The sequence below is a fragment of the Rhinolophus ferrumequinum genome, chromosome 15 (genome assembly GCF_004115265.2).
Source record: "Rhinolophus ferrumequinum isolate MPI-CBG mRhiFer1 chromosome 15, mRhiFer1_v1.p, whole genome shotgun sequence".
Lineage (NCBI taxonomy): Eukaryota > Metazoa > Chordata > Mammalia > Chiroptera > Rhinolophidae > Rhinolophus > Rhinolophus ferrumequinum.
Genome location: NC_046298.1, coordinates 45,419,679 through 45,439,085, shown reverse-complemented (window position 1 = coordinate 45,439,085; position 19,407 = coordinate 45,419,679). Strand labels below are relative to the sequence as shown.

Below are 19,407 nucleotides of genomic sequence, written 5' to 3'. Positions count from 1 at the left end.
GGCAAGGCCTGTGGCTTTCAGCCTGATGACCCTGGCCCCTTGCTACCTGTACGACAGACGATCCTAAGCAGGCCAGCCCCCTCAGAGCCTCAGTCTCCCCACCCACTTCCCACAGCTCCCTGTCCTTAGAGAATTGTGGTGGGGACTTGGGAGGACAGGACTTGGCCCACTGCTGCTCGGTCATCAGCCCCTTCTTCCCTCTTCCAGGAAGGCTTCCAGAATAGCCCCAGCCCCTTTTGCCTCATCAGAACTTGCAGTGCGGGGGATGTGGCAGGTCGCCACATGCTGCCTTGTGGCAGCAAGCAGCCTGCTTGGCGCCTGCAGAGGGAGAACTCAGTGTTTGTCAAACTCAACCAATGCAGTGCCTGTCACTTCCCCTCCTGGTGCTTCTGTCTTTCCTGCTCCCTGACTCTACCTCCTGTGGGCCTGGCCTGTGGGCAGCCTAGGGCCCCCCAAACTAGCCCTGCCCCCTCTCTAAGGCTCCATCCTCTCTCTGAAATGGAAATGACATCAGCTGATTGAAGGGATGAAAGATCATGTATATTAAGTGCTCATCCCTCGAAGGCAGCTATAATAATAATTATTATTATCATTATCATAACTATTATCAGTCAGGAGATGGAAACCATACCATTAATTTGAACAGGGAAAATTTACTGTGAAGAATCAGACAGCAGGAACGATTACTCTTAGTGAAACAGATGGGCCAGTTGTTTCCCCTCCTTTCATCCCCTTTCTCATCTGTAAAATGTGTCCATAACAAGTGGGTGAGGGGTGGCCAGTTAGCTCAGTTGGTTAGAGCGTGGTGCTAATAACACCAAGGTTGCCGGATCGATCCCTGCATGGCCCACTGTGAGCTGCACCCTCCTTAAAAAAAAAACCAAGTGGGTGAATATTTGCCTGCTCTCTGCAAGGTGCTTGACAAATAGATGCTTGGCACATGTGAGGTCTTTTTCTACTTCTCTTCCCTTGTCTTTCCTCCCAGACTTTAAGCTTCCCAAGGCCCAGAACTGGGTCTGAAAGTTTTCCTCACTCTCTGCCCACCTGGCCTCTTGGCATGCCTGTCTGCCCCTGATGATGACGGTCTGGTCTGTCGGTTCATCACGACTGGGGCTAAGTCTGATCGATCACTCTTTCCCAAGGCCCCAGCACATAGTAGGCCTAGATGCATCTTTATGGAATGATTGAGTGAGTGAGTGAGTGAGTGAATAATGGGTCAGCCACTTGGATTTCCCCCAAGACTTCACAGCACCCAACTCAGAACATTCAACAGGTTTGCTTCAAGATGGATTGAATGACTTAACCAATGAATGAATGACTTGAGCAAATGAATTCCCAGTGACTCAGCAGCACAGCCTCCATCCTCATCCTTTCCGTGCATATTTCTTGAGCACCTACTGTGTGCCAGATGTGAGATGAATCAGATGCAGTGTGGCACCTGCCCTGGGGGAGAGACGGAGTTCTCAGTCTAGTGAAGAGGCAGATGTGTAAATAAATCATTGCAGTACCGTGAGACACATGCTAGGACACCAGTAAATACAGGGCTCTCGAGGAGTAGAATGAAGAGCTGGTGTTGATGCTCTGGCCGTGTGCTGGGCAAGATGGTGGCGGGGGTGTGCAGGCATGAAAGACACACCTGGCAGAGGTTAACAGTCTAGTTGGGGGGATGGCCTGTGCACACAGACACACACACTCAGGAAACTCACTGGGCTGACTTCGCTGTCCAGTGAGCTGACTTGTGCAATTGGAGTTGTGTATTCACAGGAGATAGATGAGCACTAGGATTAGAATGCCCAGTGGTTGTCCTAGCTGCTCTACTAACTGGCTGTGTGACCTTGGGTACAGATTTGCTCTGTCGGAGCGTGTTGTGTGGGATAAGCATCCTTGGTGGGTGTGTTGTTTGGAGAAGGTGAGACCGAGGAGTTGCTTGGTGAATGCTGGTTCGGTTAGTATCAGGAGAGGTGAAGAGGAGCTGAGCTGGGGGCCAGGTTGGGTTTGGCCAGGCCAAGACAAAAGGCAGAGCACCTTCTCTCATTCAGCACCTGTGATTGGACAGCTCCCATCGGCCAGGCACTGTTCCAGGCCGTGGGTGCCACAGACAGAATTATGCTCCTGTGACACAAACAGTGTCGTGAGAGGGATGCTCAAGAGACAAATAGAATAGAAATGTCATTTCAGGAAGACAGTGTTATGAAGAAAATGAGCTAAGACTGGCTTATGCCTGGGACATAGCAGGTGTTATAAATAAAATAAAGCGGGGAACAGAACAGGGGGTTTTTGACAGGGTGGTCAGAGAGCCCTCTTTGAAGAGGTAGCATTTGAGCAAAAACCTGAGTGAAGTGAGAAAGTGAGCCACGTGAATATGGCAGGGCAAAGAATTCCAAGTAGAGGGAGTAGCAAGTGCAAAGGCCCTGGGGCCTGTCGAAGGAGGCCAGTGTGGCTGGAGCAAGGGGAGATGGTAGAAGATGCAGCTGGTGGGGCTGAGGGTGGCAGGGCAGGCAGATCAGGTCAGATGGTGCTTCTCAGGCCATGGCAAGGACGTTGGGTTTGATCCACAGAGAGAGTGACATGTGAGTGACATGGGTAAGGAATTGATCTGATGTGGATGCCATCCCTGCCAAGCTGCCCCCTTCCTCTGGACCTAGCAGAGTGTGTGATTAACAGCATAGGCTGTGGAAGCAGGCAGACCTGGGTTTGAATGTGAGCACTGATGCACCAGCTTTGTGAGTTTGAACTCCTTTTGAGGGCTTAGTTTCCTCATCTGAAAAATAGGGACGATAATTTCCATCTCATGGAATTTTGGGGTGATTCAGTGAGCTTTTGCCTCTGAAGTGCCGAGCAGCTGGCATGCAGTAAGTCCTCTGTGAGGCTTACACAGGGGGCCTCAGCTGTGCGGTTTCTGCCCTCCAGCGGGGACATCTGTCACTGTCTGCAGCCATTCTTGGTTGTCACCACTGGGGAAGGGAGTGCTACTGGCATCTAGTGGTAGAGTCCAGGGAGGCTACTAAAATCCTACAATGCATGAGATGCCCCGGATACAAGGAATTACCCCGCCCCAAATGTCAGTAGTGCAGAGGCTGAGATGAGAAGCACCTGGTTTAGGTGAACGTCGATCCCATAAGAACAGCACCAGTCACATGTGGAATTTTAAATGTCCCAGGAAGTCACATTTTTTTAAGAGGAAAAAGGAAACCGGTGACGTGAATTTTATTTAACCCATTGTATCCAAAATAGTGTCATTTTAACATATAACCAACATAAAAATTATTAGAGATATTTAATTTTTTTTCACGCTGAATCGGGTATGTCGTTCACTCACACAGCACATCTCAGTTTGGCCACATTGAAAGGGCTCAGGAGTCACACGCGTGGTGAGTGGCTGCTGTCCTTGGCAGGAGAGGTTGAGATCAGATTGTTCTGAGGTTCTTAGCACAGTGCTGTCTGCTCGTGGTGACCTTCATTGGTTTTTTTCCCCTTCACGCTCTGCCACCGACCATGGCCCTCAGGAGACTTGTGCTAGGATCCTCCTCTATCGGGGGGCCAACAAGGATGTGAAGAATAACAATGGACAGACCCCCTTCCAGGTCTGGGGCTGTTGGGGCTGGTGTGGGGGTAGGAGGAACAGAGAGGGTCAAGGAAGGTGGGACAATTAGGAATGCTGGCAGACAGGGAGGGTGGAGTTGCTGGGGTGAAGGTTCGGGTTTGGGGGCACAGGGGTGGAGGGAGCAGCCAGCAAGGCACTTCACAGTGCTTCCTGCCACTCTCCCGGGTGCCTGGGCCACCCCACCTCCTATCACCCCTCCTTCCAGGTGGCAGTGATCGCTGGGAATTTTGAGCTGGGGGAGCTGATCCGAAACCATCGAGAACAGGATGTAGGTGAGTGGGGCTGGGGCTAAGGGAGAGCCTAGGGTACTTGGGGGTGCGTGGCAGGATCAGGGAGTCAGAAGACCTGATTTGTGGGCCAGGATGGGATCGAAAAAGCCTTGAGAGACCTCAAAAGTCTGAGGAGTGGCAGGGGCGTGACTCCAGGCCCCCCACTCTTGCTCATCTCGATCTTTCTCCCCTCATGCCTCTCCCCACCGTGTCTTGCCCACATGCCCCCCACCTGCCTCTGTCTCCCCTGCTACTTCTGCCCCCTGCCGCTGTGCCCTCTCAGTGCCCTTCCAGGAGTCCCCCAAGTACGCGGCCCGGCGACGGGGACCCCCAAACGCCGGGCTCACGGTGCCCCCCGCGCTGCTGCGGGCCAACAGTGACACCAGCATGGCCCTGCCTGATTGGATGGTGTTTGCTGCCCCGGGAACCTCGTCCACCGGGGCCGCTGGCGCTACCTCAGGGCCCCAGGGCCAGTCGCAGCCCTCAGCCCCCAGCACCAAGCTCAGCAGTGGGACCCTCCGGAGTGCCAGCAGCCCCCGGGGTGCCCGGGCCCGCTCCCCATCTCGAGGGAGGCACCCCGAGGAGGCCAAGAGGCAGCCCCGTGGACGGCCCAGGTAGGGGGGCTCAGCCCTGGTCCCACAGACAGACCCCAGTGCAGCCGAACCCCGTCTTCAGAGCCACATCGTCCCCAGGCCAGCCCAGCTACCTCCCTTCTGTCCCACATATGACTGGTCCTCCATCCATCCAACTTCTTGGTCCCACTCTCAGGCCTCCAAATCTCTCTCCTGACCCTTGACTAAAGGGGATATTGTGAGCCACAGTTTTGCACCCATCCCCAAATGCATTAAAATGTAGCTGAGAACCTGCTCCATGCCAGGGGCCTAGGGGTGGACCCCAAAAGTAATGTTGGTTCTAGCTCCTGAAGACAGACAGAATGACAGGGTGAGGGGAGAGGAGGCCGGACAGGGCAAAAGCTGTCGAGGGACTGAGGGAGAGGAGTCCAAGCTTGGACATGAAGCTGGAGGAGAGGAGGGTGCCAGGGGAGCAGAGAGACCATTTAGGGCCGATGGGAGGATGGGAGAGGGCATTCTGGGGTAAAGAGGCCAGGAAGGCCAGAGGAGGGGGGAAGGGGGCTGTGGCTGACCAACGTGTCCTAACGATGTGGGAGGGAGGAAGCTCATGGCGGACTGGGAATGGCGGGCAGGGGAATTGGACCAAACCCAGGAGGAAGCTGGGAGTCACTGAAGGTTCTTGAGCAGAGGGATGACACAGCTCAGCTTCAAGAGGCTAACTCAGGTGGAGCAAGCAGGAGCAGGACCCTGGCAGGGGGCAGAGCCAGAAGCCAGGAAACGTAGAAGGAGCCTCGGGGGCAGCAGTGGGCAGAGAGAGGGAACCCCCAGATGCCCTCTTCCCCCTACCCTCAGGATGCCAGAGCTGGGAACCCACTCAACCCCCTCCCCCACCCTGATGCTCCATCTCCTCCCCGCCCCTCCAAGGACCCCTATTCTCCCAGAGGTGCCCCCTCCTTCCACTCTCCCCTGCCTCTCATACCCTCTGTGTATGCAGCTCCAGTGGGACGCCCCGGGAAGGGCCGACTGGGGGCACCGGGGGCTCCGGGGGGCCTGGGGGCTCCCTGGGCAGCCGTGGGAGGCGCAGGAAGCTTTACTCAGCAGTGCCCGGACGATCCTTCATGGCCGTGAAGTCCTACCAGGCCCAAGCCGAGGGGGAGATCTCCCTGAGCAAGGGCGAGAAGATCAAAGGTAAAGGGCAGGCAGGGCGGGGTGAGGGCAAGGAGGGCGGGCAAGTGAGCTGATCATTCAGGGAGGGACAGTCAGGACAAACAGAATGTCATGTACTCTGGAGGCCTCAGAGAGCCCCGAGATGCCCCCTTCTGCCTGGAGGAGCACAAAGTATAACTGAGATGATGCCATCAGGAGAATGGCACCCTGAAACTACGCCAGTCACCGGGGCACTTCTGGGTGCGTGGTCTCAGCCCACTCACAACTAACGGCCCTTGTGGGAAGGTGTCATGAGCCCATCGCACAGCTGGAGGAGCAGAACCTCAGGCAGGTGCAGCGACTTGCCCCAGGTCCCCTGTCCACAGCCGCAGTCCTTCTCTACCTTGTGCTGCGTGCGAGGTCAAGCCACCTGGACTTCACCTACTGCCTCTCCCAGGTGTTCTCAACAGAGAGAGGAGGTGGTGCCCAATTTACGGGGCTCTGACCGATGGCAGGTGTGCGAAGCGGGCTCCCTGCTGAGGGTTCCCCACATGGGAGCTGCTGTTATAGGGGTTCACCTTACCTTGGTTTTCCTGTCTTCATCTGGAAAATAGTGCCGGTAGCTCCTCCAGGCAGACTTGGCGGGACTGGATGGTGCTTTGGAGATGGGAAGTACGCTGCAGATATGGTAGTTAACCCAAGGCGGGTGAGCGATTCTTTGCCTGGCTCTAGGCTACAGGGCAGTTGAGAGCCAGGCTGCCTGGGTTCAAATCCTGGCTCCACTCCATCTTAGCTGGGTGACCGCAGGCCACTGACTTCTCTGTAAAACGGGGCCCTTGTGAGGATGAAAAGAATTGGCTCACGTGAAGCACTTCGAACAGTACTTTGCACATAATAAGTACAGGCATGCTTATCCGAAGCAGCCCCCCACAGCAGGCAGTTAGAGAAGAGAGACCCCGGCCACCTGGGGAATCCGGGGGGGTCCTCACATAGGAGACAGAGTTCAAGTGGGGCAGGGATCAGAGAATCGGGTGTTTTGTAATCTGTCCCCCCACTGCCTAAATTCCTGCCATTGGTCTCTGGGTCGCTAGGGTCCAGTTTAATGACTGCACACAGGAGACCTCAATGCACATCTGCGGAGTGGGTGACTGAACGAGTGAATGAATGCATGATCAAATGCAGGACTTAACAGTGGGAACAAGGCAGTATGGCTGGGGGGAGAGAGAAGGAGGGAAGGAGAAAGGAAGGGTGGGAGAGAGGGAGAGAGAGAAAGGGAGAGAACGTATGGGTCAGGGGTTGCTCTGTGATTTGGAGGGTGAGAAAGAAGAAATGGAAACTGAGGCCAAGGGTGAGGGCCCTTCTGGGCAGGCCGAGGGCCAAGGGCGGTATCTTCTGTGTGTCTTTCTGAACTCCGAGCCCACTACTCCTATGCAGGGGGAGGACGCACTGCCCTGTTTTTGTATCCTTCCCTTCCATTTAGAGACACTTCATTGCCTCAAAGCACGCCCACATCTATGATGTCACTGACTTTCACCAGAGCCAGAGAAGGCAGCAGGTTCCCTTTGCTCTCAGGACCCAAACTCAGTTCCTTAGCCTGGCCTGCAGAGCCCTCCCCTGCCCATCTACCCACCTCATCGGATGCCACTTCTGTTCTTCACTCACAGGGCTCCTGGGACCCCGTCCTTTCTCCCAGTACTCAAATGCCCCCAGCCCTTTTCCACATCAGGCTCTTTGCTTATGCTGTTCCTTCTGCCTGAATGACCTTCCTTCCCTTTCTTTGCCTCTCAACTCCTAGGATCCTTCAGGTCTCAGCCTATAGGTCACATCTTCTGGGACACTTTCCTGGTCCCCCTTTGCCATCCAATGTATATGCTCCCATCTGGCCTCTCTCCAGACACCCTGTCTTTTCCCCTTGAACGCTGATCTTGATTTCCAATCATGAGGTCACTTACAGAGTTACGCCTCTAATGGGCACCAATGTGAGAGCAGGAATCACATTTGTTGTGTCCAGCAGCTCTACCCAGTGTCTAGCCTGTCTCATGACGGGCGCTCAATAAATATTTGTTCAGCGAACAAATGACAGAGTCCAAGACCACCCAGCCAGGCATGGCAGAGCCAGCCAAGAGCCCAGACCCTTTGCCACCCTAGCTCCTGCTCTTCCTTCACCTTGAGCACCTTCTCCATTTTATATCCCAGATCCTCTCAAGACACGTGGTTTTTGCAGGGAAAAGCATCAGATGGCCCCAACTCAAATCCTAGCATGACTCGAACCATCTCGGAGCAAGAGACTTCGTTGTTGTAGCTTTAGCTTCTTCATCTCTAAAATGGGAAGTCAGTTGTTACCTATCAGGGTGGGCATGAGGATTGAGCGAGGGAGGTACGTGAAGGGCCGAGTGGGGACAGAGTCGTGAAAATGCAGGAGAGATGGAAGACTTTATATTGAGCCAAGTGCTTGAACAGAGAGGTAGCAAACATTAGTGACTAAAAGCATTCACTCTGGAAATGGCCAGAGTTATGTTCAAATCCAGGCTCTGTCCGTTACAAACCATATAACTTTGAGCAAATAACCTCAGATCTCCAAGCCTCAGTTTCCCAATCAGCAAAATGGGGATAATAAAAGGATTCCCCCCGCCCATGAGGGCTCTGGTCCGGAGGGAGAGTTGGATAAAAATGAGCTGCCTCTGCCGTCCACATTTGAATGGCAGTGTTAGCACAGCAGCACTGAGCACGTGCCAGGCTATCAGTAAGGTGGAGACAGCAGGAAGGGGCTTCCAGTTATGGGTGGTGGAGACACAGAAAGAGGTGATTCTAATCTCTTCTCCCTTCTAGAAGCAGGGGAGGCAGAGAGGCGCAGAGAGGGGTCTGGGAGCAAATTACAGAAGATTAAGTGGCAAGGAGACTTGGGAGATGGCAGGGGCAGGGACACGGGGGCTGGGGGGGATTCTGCCTCGGAGGGTTGAGCGAAATTACAGAACTGAGCTGTAACTGGTTACCAGGGGAGACGAGGGCCAGTTGTGGATGTGTCCCTAACCTGTGGGGACCATGTCACGGGACATAGTCCTTTTCCCCAGTGCCTCTTGATGTCCCCCATTGGATTCAAAAAGCTAGAATGCAAGAGTGACATGATTTGCTTCTCCCCCCACTCCTTTGCCCCTTCCTGGGATATTTCCTAAGGATGCCCTTGGGCCAGGCCCTGTGACACGTGTAGGAATTGTGAAAAGGCGTAAGTCGAGTGTGGTGGGGGCGGGGGCAGCATGGAAATGTAGAAATGTTTCTATGTTCCTGCTCCCCACCTAGTGCTTAGCATCGGGGAAGGAGGCTTCTGGGAAGGTCAGGTCAAAGGTCGCATCGGCTGGTTCCCCTCTGACTGCCTGGAAGAGGTGGCGAACCGCTCCCAGGAGGGAAAGCAAGGTAATGGGGAACCTCTGCCTATCCCCAATTTACCCTAGGGTACTCATGTCCCTTCTTTTCCCCCTCCTGAGGCGGGTGGACTGCTGGGAGGTAGATGGGAAGGCGTGGGCCAGGAGGAGCCCTGGGGGTGGGCTTGTGGTTTCCAGAGTGAGGGTCCAAGGTCATCCCTTGTCCCCCTGCAGAAAGCCGCAGTGACAAGGCAAAGAGACTCTTCCGGCACTATACCGTGGGCTCCTACGACAGCTTTGATGCCCCAAGGTAAATGTCCTTACACCCTTGGGTATCCCCCACCTCCCTTCACACTCCACCTTTTAAATAGTTCCACCACCTCCAAGCCCCCTTTCTAGCATCTGCTCCCTCTAAAGTTTGATCCAGGGGTGGGGGAAGGCAGAGCTAGCTAGCTTCAGGCCACACAGCCCAATCCCAAATCTGCCTTGGCAGCCCCTGGACTGCCCAGCTCTGGGGTAGCCAAAAACCAGCGGGGTGGATGCTGCGGGGGGAGGTGTTGATGCCCGGGGAGCTCGTGTGTATGGCTGGCTGGAGGCCCTCCTCTCCTTCATGTGCCCCGTCTCTGTGCAGTCATGTGCAGTGGAAGTGTATGTATCCCATACCTCAAACTGGGAGTGGGCAGAGCCCTGCCAGGTGGGGTGGGGGCAGGGAGAAGGGCACACTGACACCGTTCCCCTCCCTGGCTGCTGGCTGACTTGCTTCGGAAGCTTGATGGACGGGATTGGCCCAGGGAGGTGAGATGGGAGGGGCAGGGAGGGGATGCCTGAATAACGGGAAGGAAGGGGCGCCTGGGGGGATGGGTGTGTGCGTATGCACGACTACAGCTGCAGTTTCCCATGAGTGAACGTCTTACACAGGCCAGCACCTTGTCCGATTTCCCCGAGTGTGTGCTCGCCTGGGTGTCTCGTAGGTGCGCATGACACGTGTCTGTCTGTGTGCATGTGTGGCTGGAGGCCCCTAGATGTATAGCCCTGTGCATATACCCGTGACAGCGAGAGGTCTGTCCCGCTCTGTGGAGATGTGTGCATCTGTGGCTGTCATTTATGGCTGCACGATTGGGGCACATTGTGTGCCTGGCTCTGCACATCTGTGTGTCCTTGAATCGGTACGTCTGAATATGAGGGCAAGGGTTTCTAGAGATGGCAGTGTGTCTGCTTACCGCATACGGACAGGTGGGTCTTTGCACAAGTCTGTCCCTCTCTATGCATGTCACTGTGTGTGCACATTAGCACATAACATTGGGTGCATGCATTTGCATCTGTCTGATTGATCTGGAATTGAGGGCCTGGGGTGTTGGGGGAGAGGGGCACAAGAGGGGAGGGCTCTAGGGCTTGGGCTTCCAGAAGGGCAAGGCTGTGGTGGCGGGATGGTCGTAACCGAGCGTCAAAGATGACACCCTCCCCTGCTACTCCCCCATCCAGGGAAGGGTCCCCTTGTTCGTAGCATCCTTCCATTAAATGTGTCCAAACCTGTGTCTGTGTTCTGGCCAGTGGGGATGGGTTGCGGGTGGAGAGAAAGAGAAAGGACAATGTGGGGAGAGAGGGTGGGGTTGGGGTGCCACCCCGCGCCCTGAATGTCCGAGGCGCTTGACCATTGGCCTGGCGCGTCTCCGGCTCTGGGCACCGGGTGAGTACGGAGGCCCCCCCCACCTGAGTCTCCCCATCAGCCTCCATTGCTTGTCTTTGTCAATGTCTCTGTGGGTCTCACTTTGGCCTTGGTCTGGGGGGTCACTTGCTCTACCAGCTGTATGGGGGGGCCTCTCTCCCCCTCACCTTCTTCCTTCTCCCCCAGTTCCGTCCTGTCAAGTGCATTTCCTCCCCTTCTTCTCCACTCCTTGTGCCCGCTGGCATGTGCTGCTCTGTGTGTGGTATGTGTGAGCCTCTCCTCCTGCTGCCTCCCCCCTGCTCTGCGGGACCCTTTCTGTGGTGGCCTGGCCTCTCCAGTGTTGTGCTCCTGCATTCCTGCTGGAGCTGTGCGGTCCTGCCATGCGTAGCCCCTGGTGGCCTGTGCGGCCCCCGCTCCTCTTCTGGGGGCTCTCGTGTGAGCTGTGGTATGTGTATGTCCCTCTGCCTGGGCTTCTTTGGGGGGAGGGGTGTCTCTCACTGCCTTGGTGCCCAGTCTGAATGTCCTGGCCTTCCCTTTCGGCCCTTCCAGACTGTGTTGGGGTGCGTTTTATGTCAGTCTGAGGTGGTGGGCTGTGTGTCCCCTCCTGGGGCCTCTCTCCCCGTGGTGTCTCCGCCCTGGAAGCGGGGCTCGGTCAGCGCGTCCCAGCACGCGGTTGCAAGGCATCGTGTGTGATGTGCGTCCCTCTCCGCGCTCTCTCGCTCTGCACCTGCGCGGGAGGGCTCTGGATGGGGGAGGGGGGTTAAGGGGGGGCCCAGACCGGAAGTGCCTCCCCCTTCTCCTCCCCCCTAGCCTCGCCCCTCCCCCTTCTCCCGCCAAGGGGGGGCCCTGCGTTCCCCTCCCGGCCCCCTCCCCTCTGCCCGGCCCCCTCCGCCGCCCGGCGCAGGACGCCAAGGGGTTAAGCCTCGCGTCCGCCGCCCGCCGCTCGCCGCCCGCCTCTGGAGCTGTCCGCGGTGCTGAAGCCGGCGCTGTCCGCGGTCCTCGCGCTCCCGCGGCGGCCCGACCCCGCGCCCCGCGCCCCCGCGCCCCCCGGCATGTGAGCCCCCGGCCCTGCCCTCCCTCCCGCGGGAGGGTGCGCGCCCCCTCCCCCTCCCCCCTCCCGGCGCGGGTCAGCATGAGGCGGGGCCTGGGGGCCCGGACACGGGGGTTCGGCCGAGCGGGGACGGGGACGCGGCGGCGGCGGCGGCGGCGGGGGCGGCCGGCACCGGGACCCGGCCCGGGGCCGCGGCGGCGATGGCTTTGTCTGCGGTCGGCGGCGGCCCCAGTGGGGGCTCCCTGCCGCAGCCGCCCCCCGCGCTCTCCTCCAGCTGGCCGGCCCTGGGGCCCCGGCGGCGCAGCGTCTGGTACATCTACAGGTAACGGAGCGGGCCGCCCCTTTTCCCCCCGCGGCGCGGCCCGCGGTGACGACCCTTCCCCGCCGCTGGTCCCCGACCTTCTCCCCTAACCTCTGAGCACTAAAATCTTTCCGGGGCCTCTTCTCAACGCTTCTTCTCATCCCTCTCCTTGGGCCTCGCTTTCCGAGGCCCCCCCACCTCAGCCCCGGAATCGGCCCTTCTAGGCCCCCCTCAGTTCTTCCTCCAAGATCTCGCCCCCCGTCAGGCCCTACACGCAGACCCTCCTCTAGGGTGCAGACCCCATCCTCCCTTTCTACTGCCCTCACCGCCCCCTCTGTGGAGCCCTCCCCTTGGGGAGCCACAGTGGTTCTCCCTCAGGCACCTACACCCCAGGCCCCTGCTCCCCATATCCCCACACCCCTCCTCGGACTTGGCAAGTCCCCCCATTCATACCCCTTTCTCCCATTCACAATCATCCCCCCATTACACACGCATCCCGCCCCCGGGCTCCCCTCCCCTCCTCTTTTTCCGCTGCGTGTCACTGTGCATGTGTCAGTGTGGCTCTGTCGATATGCCTGCGTGTGTGTGACTGCCTGCAGCCGCGCGCGTGTGTGTGTGCGTGTGTGCGAGGGAGAGACAGAGACACGGGATGGAGAGGTGCTGGGCTCCCAGCCCACCCCCCAGCTGCGTCCATCTGTGTATCCCTGTTTGACGGCGTCTGTCTCTGTGTGTGACTTGGAGTGATAGAGAGGCTGTCTGGGGAGTGTGCGTGCGTGTGCGTGTGTGTGTGTGTGTGTGTGTGTGTGTGATGGAGTGGGTCTGTCCCAGGCACTGCGGCTGTTTCCCCACACCCATCTTCTTGTGCCAGGCCTGCCCCCTCTCCCACAGCCCCCCTTCACCAGTCCCTCTGTGTGTCTCTGTCCCCATGTGCCACTCTCCCTGCCCCCAGGGGGGTCTGTGCCTGTGTGGGGGCACGTGTGCTGAGCCATGGCTGAGCTTCTGCACGGGGAGCTGCATCTGCTGTGTGTGCCACTTCTCAGCATGGGAGGGGGCCGGCTTCCCTGCGTGGGGGCCTCTGTGCCAGCCGTGAAGATGGGTACATAGGGAAGGGCTGAGTACTGGAGGGGGTGCCAAGTACAGCAGCAGGCTCTGGGCTGTGGGATCCTGGGTGTGTGAGAAGGACCTTCAGCGTGGGGGTGGGGGGAGTGGACACTGCTGCAGTCTCGGTGTGTGGGATCCAGTGAACAAGAGCTGGCCGCTGAGCTCCAGAGGCTTCTCAGGGTCGCTGAGGGATGGCCTGGGGGAGAGCATTGTGTGTGTTCCTGCAGGGCAGGTAGTCAGCAGTACAGAGCATGAATGGGGTGCTGCGTGGGTAGTGAAGACTGGAGCAGGGGGTGGGGTTAGAGGGTCTGGGTGGGAGGGTGTCAGGATGAGAATGGAACAGGGCAGAGTGGGGGATACGGAAGTCTGGGGAAATGGGGAATACCTGAGCGCGGAGTGTGCAGAGAAATGGGGTAAGGAGGGGATGCAGGAAAACAGGGGAAGATTTGGGGGTGAGGATTTAGGCAGTGTAGAGAGAGGGTGCAGGAAACGGAAATGAAATGCTGTTGCAAGTACCAGGAGGTGGAAAGGTGTGTGATGGAGTGAATTGAGGATGAGGAAGGAGGAAGAGGCTTTAAACGGGTGAGAGTGGGGGGGTGACTCGGGAGTATAAAAGGAACATAGGGTACTGTAGGGCACGCAGTGGGGTTCCGTGCAGAAGGGCAGGAGGATGTGGGGTGGGATGAGGGCAAGGGAGGGGGGAGAGGGGCCATGAGAGGAGGGAGACATCACAGAAGTCTGAGGAGGGCACTTTGGTTTGAAAGGGGATGTGGGTGTGTGCAAGAGCATAGTGGGGGCTGGAGGGATGGCCCCATGGGTGTGACAAGGGGCTTTGGGAAGTGAGGGCTCACAGTGGGTTAGGGTGACATGGAGGAGTGGGGAGCAAGGTGCAGAGAGGGGTGGGGGCACACACAGGAGTGAGGGAGAGGGAGTACAGAGTCGCAGGAAGCTGTAGGGTCAGGAGGGCGGTTGGGAAGTGCAAGGAGAACGTAGTGGGGTGAAGGAAACACCACGTACAGCTGGGGACTAGGTGAGAAAGTCACAAGAGTGGGGAGGAGACAGGAGCGTGAACCTGATGGGGGGACATTGGGGAGGGAGGGACAGAGGGGCGTGCTGTGATGATCTAGGTGTTTGGACGTTATCGGGGGCTAGGGGTCGCCTGTCGGGATTCGGTCTTGGCTTTGACACTTCTCTAGCCTGGTGTGATCTTGAGCAAGTTATTTCTCTGTGCCTCAGTTTCCTCATATATAAAATAGGAACAATAATAGTTGTCCCCAGGGATATTGGGAGAACTAAATGAATAAATAAATGTAAAGTACTTGGAACTGTGTCAGGCATTCAGCGGTGGTTCAATAAATGTCACCCGTTGTTATTGTGCCATGGCATAGCCTGAGACAAATTTCAGGCACTGGAGGGATGCTCATGGTGGTGAATTTGGGGCAGATGTATCTGTGCTGGGGCATTTGGGCGCTGTGGAGTGAGTGGAGGGAATTACTTCTGCGGTTGCCCAGGTATCTTCTTGGAGATTGTTGAAGGATGTTATTCACTGTATGACCTCAGGCAAATTGCTTAACTTTTGTGGGTCTCTGTTTCCTCACTTGCAAAGTGGAAATAGTCCTCATATCTACTTCAGAGACTGGCTGTGGGGGACAGTTGAGTTATTTAGCTGTGAAGGCTTCAAATACTGCCTCACACGTAGCAAGTGCTTCGTCTTGGCATTTAGTGGATATGGGAGTTTTATTGAATTATAACTGGGGGATGGGGTATTTGGGGCGGGCCTATGTATGGGGTGTCAGGATAATGTGGGGGTGAAAGAGATTCCAGGGGCAGGGGAAAGGTGTGGGAAACGTAGGGGTTTGTGTCATGAATGAAGGAAAGAGAAACTGCTGTAAATGAGAAATAAAGGAGAACTGAAGGGCACTGCTGGCCGCTGGGGGGGGGGGCTGGAGGTCTGGAAGGGACATGGGGGTAGCCTTAGAGGAGGTTGTCCGGGTATGTGGGGGGGGGGGACAGAGGCGGGACAGGGGCAGGAGCAGGGAGCTCCGACTCCTCCCCCAATTTCTGTGGGCCTTGTCCATTCTTGGGTGGCTTGGGCCTCCTTGGCCTCCCGCCTCCCCTGTTCTCTCTTTCCCTCCCTCCCTCCCTCCTTTCAACCCCCTCCCTACTCTTCTCACACCCCCACCACCCAGCTACCAAGCTGGCCCCTCCCTGGGTTGAATATATGATCAGGAGGGTATGGGTGTGGTGTGGGCCTGGTGAGCTGGGAGCAGGGCAGTGGCTGGGGGCACACGATGTGTCCACGTGTGCTGTTGGGCACACTGTGTTACAGTGAGGGGGCTGGGCAGAGCTGGCATCAGGGTGCACGTGCAGAACACTGGCTGTGGCACAAAGTATGGGATTTGACAGTGGAAGTCGTGGGGGACTCATGGGAGTATACAGGGGTGCTTGTGTGGTGTTGCTGGGGTGCCGAACTACAGTGAGAGCACATTAGCGACCATTGGTGTGTGCTGGGATGTGTTCGGGGGGCATGTTGTGGTGACACACTGAGATCCGAGGAGGGGGGAGCTACTGGAGCATACTGGGAAGTGTGGGGTGTTACTGAAATATACTGGAGTATTCCTGGAGGGCGGTTCTGCCGAACCTGTGGGGGTAGCTAATTGGAGCGCACAGGGAGCATGCTGGGCTATTCCTGGAGTGTGGTGGGGCCGGTGGAGGTTATCGGAACATACGAAGGGGCTCTGCCTGTCCACTGGGCGGGCTGCAGACGTGACTGCAGGGTGCTGGGGTGCAGCCGGCCATGCATTCTGCTGGATCTTGGTGTTCTGGGGTATTCCAAAGGAAGTGGGGTTGGAGCCAGGGTGTTTGGGTATTCCTGCTGTATATGGGGTGACTGGAATGGAAGAGACCTGTGATCTTCAGGTACCATGGTGACTACATCGAAGGGAGCACTTGCAGGTGTTGCCATGCATGCGTTATGTTTGTGTTTAATGGGTGTGTGAGCATTACCTGGCTGTGCTGGCGGGCTGTGGAGGCCTTCCTGGCCGCCATCCCCATCTTCACAGGGGGGTTGCATTTTACTACCATCTACCCACTGCATGGAGGAGATACATTTGAGACACACTGGGGAGTACAGAAGTCAGTGCTGTCCACTAGAAATGTCCGTGGCGATGGAAATGTTCCGTTTCTGCACTGTCCAGCATGGCAGCCACCAGCTTCACGTGGCTACTGGGCACTTTGAAATGTGGCGAGTGAGACTGAGGGACTGAATTGTTTTCAATTTCATCTTTAACTAATTTGCATATAAATAGCCACATGCAGCTAGTGGCCACCATGTTGGACCTTGCAGAATAAGCAATGTTACAATATGCGTGGGGACCTGGGGAGGTGTTACTGGAGTATATTCCTGTAGTGTATATATAGTCAAGGACTTGGGAGGGGTTCATCAAAATACATGTGTCCTCTTGACTTAACTTGACCAGAGACAGCGAAGGAGTTCTACTGAGCGCACAGGATGTGGCGGGCACTGTGTTGAACACTACATGTCCTAAGCTACTATGGTAATCCTGTCGGGTAGAGCCTTCTGTTGCCCCGGCCCGCCCCCATTCGCCCGCCCCCATTCTAGATGCGGAAACTGAGACCCAAGAGGTTAAAGTCTGGGCTCAAGTTCACAGACAGGAAGTGGCCAGCAGGGCTCCCCGCCAGGCTGTCTGGTGATGTGGTGGTGTCCCTCCCCATCTCTCACACTGTGCCTGGCGCACAGTGGGCTTGGTAACTGCTTGCTGAATGGATGGGTGGATGGGTGCACGGATGGATGAATGAGGAAAGAGTGAGTGGGAGAGCAGGCGCTCTGGGCTCGCGGGGGAGGCCTGTCAGGGCTGCTGTGAGCAAACGTTCTTTCCCAGAGTGGGTGAGGAAGATCCTAGGAGGCGGGGTGAATGGTCCTGGAGCAGGGGATCAGGTCACTGGGTTGCCCGCCGGCTCAGTGTCCCATGATCCCTTCTCTGCCTGCCCCACCCCCGCCCCTCCCTCCCCTCCCCTCCAGCGATTACATCATTAAGGAGAAGACGGTATTGCTGCAGAAGAAGGACAGTGAGGGGTTTGGGTTCGTGCTCCGGGGGGCCAAGGGTGAGTGCCGGCCGGGAGGGGTCGGGAGAAGGGCTGTCTGACCCAGGGGGATGGATAGGGGAAGGGACCCCAGCCTGCCCACCACCCCACCTCCGGGTGCTGGTCCCTCAGCTACCGTGAAGCCTCTGTGACTTGGGTCTGAGCCCCATCCCCTGCTCGGCCTCTCCACCCCCGCCCCCGACCCCGCCGGCTCCTCCCATCTGCAGCGCAGACCCCCATCGAGGAGTTCACCCCCACCCCGGCCTTCCCGGCACTGCAGTACCTGGAGTCTGTGGACGAGGGTGGTGTGGCATGGCGCGCCGGACTGCGAATGGGAGACTTCCTCATCGAGGTGAGGCCTGGTCCCCAGCCCCAGCCTCCAGCCCGCCTTCCACAGACACTCCTTTCTCCCTTGGGACCCTGGTGACAAATCCCAAGGCCCCTTGTAATCCACACCAGGATATGGCTGCCCAAGTCCAGATTCTCCTCTGGCACCAGGATTCCCAGCCTCTACTTTCTTCACGGATTTAATCCGAAGGCCTTTCTGAAGTATCTCAAAAGATGACAGAGCTGCCCCCAGCATGCACTCACACACACACTCCCTTAATGCAAGGGGGTCAAGGAGGGAGAGAGGGGTGAATAGGGTGGGCCTAACCCCTTGCCCCACCCTGAGGCCAGGAGAGTTACAAGAACAGAGCGGTGGGGCTTTGCAAGAGAAGGGGGTGGTGGGGAGGGTCAGAGGGTGGGACAAGTGGCCTACAGTAGAAGGCAGGAGGCCACTTTGCTGGGGATTCTGAAGCTGAATGCACCCCTCCCTCACCTACCTGGTGTGGTTTGGGGGGTGTCTGTGCCACAGGTGAATGGGCAGAATGTGGTGAAGGTTGGCCACCGACAGGTGGTGAACATGATTCGCCAAGGGGGCAACACGCTGATGGTCAAGGTGGTGATGGTCACCAGGCACCCGGACATGGACGAGGCTGTCCACAGGAAAGGTGCTCCTCCCCCACGCGTGCGGCCAGGCATGGGACACCACTGCCACCAGACTGACCCTCAGAAACCCCGATGGCGGGTGTTCCCTTCCCCAAGGCTGCTTGTTCATGACCCTTATGGGGAGAACCTGAGGCAGGGAGGGTTCAGCATGCTGGTGGTGGCTATTCTCTGAGCTCTGGGAGCACTTTGATGGTGAAGAGGGGTGATGGGGTTCTCCCCATGGTACTGATGCCTGACCCCCACTGTCACCTTTTCAGCACCGCAGCAGGCTAAGCGGCTCCCGCCCCCAGCCATCTCCCTGCGTTCCAAGTCCATGACCTCAGAGCTGGAGGAGATGGGTGAGCCTGTGGGGCTGCTGGGCCCAGGTGCTGGGAGGGAGAGGAGCACAGGGGGCGGGACCGTCCCTTGAGTTTGTTAGTGTTGTTAGTGACCAGGGGTCCTGTCCTCATCCTGTCCCCGTCCATGGGCCAGACTCTCTCTGGCCTGCGTGTGTGTCGCTGGGAAAAGGCGTCTGAGAGTCGATTTACCTCTGTCCTCTTGTATCTGTTTCTCTGTCGGGGTCTCTCTGGGTCTGTATGTCCCTCTCTGCGGGTCCCTGTTTCTTTTCTAGCCCCTATCTGTTCCTCCACCCCATTCTCCATTCTCCGCCACCAGCTCCCCCAAGCCCCACTAACAGGAAGGAAGGCGAGCCCCTCCCTCCAGACTGAGTGGACCTGGAGGGTCCGGTTTCCCCGGACAGGGGCGGGTCGGGCAGCTGACTGCCCCCAGCCCGGGGCCCTGAGGGAGGCGGGCGTTCCAGACAGGGGGCCCCTCGCCTCCCCCTGAAGTCCTAACTCTTGACTCCTCTACTGCCTCTCCCCCGGGCTAGTCTCCCCCTGGAAGAAGAAGAGTGGTGAGTGGGCACAGGACTGGCGGGAGGGGACCCCGTCCCGATTCCGCCGGCGGACTCGCCCCTCCCCGCCCCCGGCCCCTCACTGCCCCACTCGCGCTTGCGCACGCACGCTGGCCACGCCCACGGGCCGAGCCCGCTCCGCCCCGCCCTCCGGGCAAGCCCCTGGGTTTCAGCCGCATCCTTTGCCCACAGAGTATGAGCAGCAGCCTGCGCCAGTGCCCAGCATGGAGAAAAAGCGGACCGTGTATCAGATGGCGCTCAGTAAGACAGCCCAGCCTTGCTGCCCGCGCTGCCCAGCCCCTGACCCCACGCTGCCTGGGATGCCGCTACTACTCTGTCCCTCTTCCCGCCA

At 57.7% G+C, this 19,407-nt stretch overlaps 1 protein-coding gene across 1 annotated transcript in view; it reads left to right on the top strand.

Moving 5' to 3' along the window:
* The window catches only part of SHANK1 (SH3 and multiple ankyrin repeat domains 1), a 59,555-nt gene that overhangs the window by 7,005 nt on the left and 33,143 nt on the right, over window positions 1–19,407 (top strand). Inside the window, exons 8-19 of the mRNA XM_033129277.1 lie at window positions 3,507–3,584; window positions 3,810–3,876; window positions 4,157–4,487; window positions 5,440–5,633; window positions 8,889–9,002; window positions 9,185–9,260; window positions 17,112–17,194; window positions 17,401–17,525; window positions 18,030–18,165; window positions 18,421–18,501; window positions 19,032–19,055; window positions 19,248–19,316. Of these exons, the coding sequence (XP_032985168.1) occupies window positions 3,507–3,584; window positions 3,810–3,876; window positions 4,157–4,487; window positions 5,440–5,633; window positions 8,889–9,002; window positions 9,185–9,260; window positions 17,112–17,194; window positions 17,401–17,525; window positions 18,030–18,165; window positions 18,421–18,501; window positions 19,032–19,055; window positions 19,248–19,316 (1,378 nt within the window). The remainder of the gene's footprint in view (window positions 1–3,506; window positions 3,585–3,809; window positions 3,877–4,156; window positions 4,488–5,439; window positions 5,634–8,888; window positions 9,003–9,184; window positions 9,261–17,111; window positions 17,195–17,400; window positions 17,526–18,029; window positions 18,166–18,420; window positions 18,502–19,031; window positions 19,056–19,247; window positions 19,317–19,407) is intronic.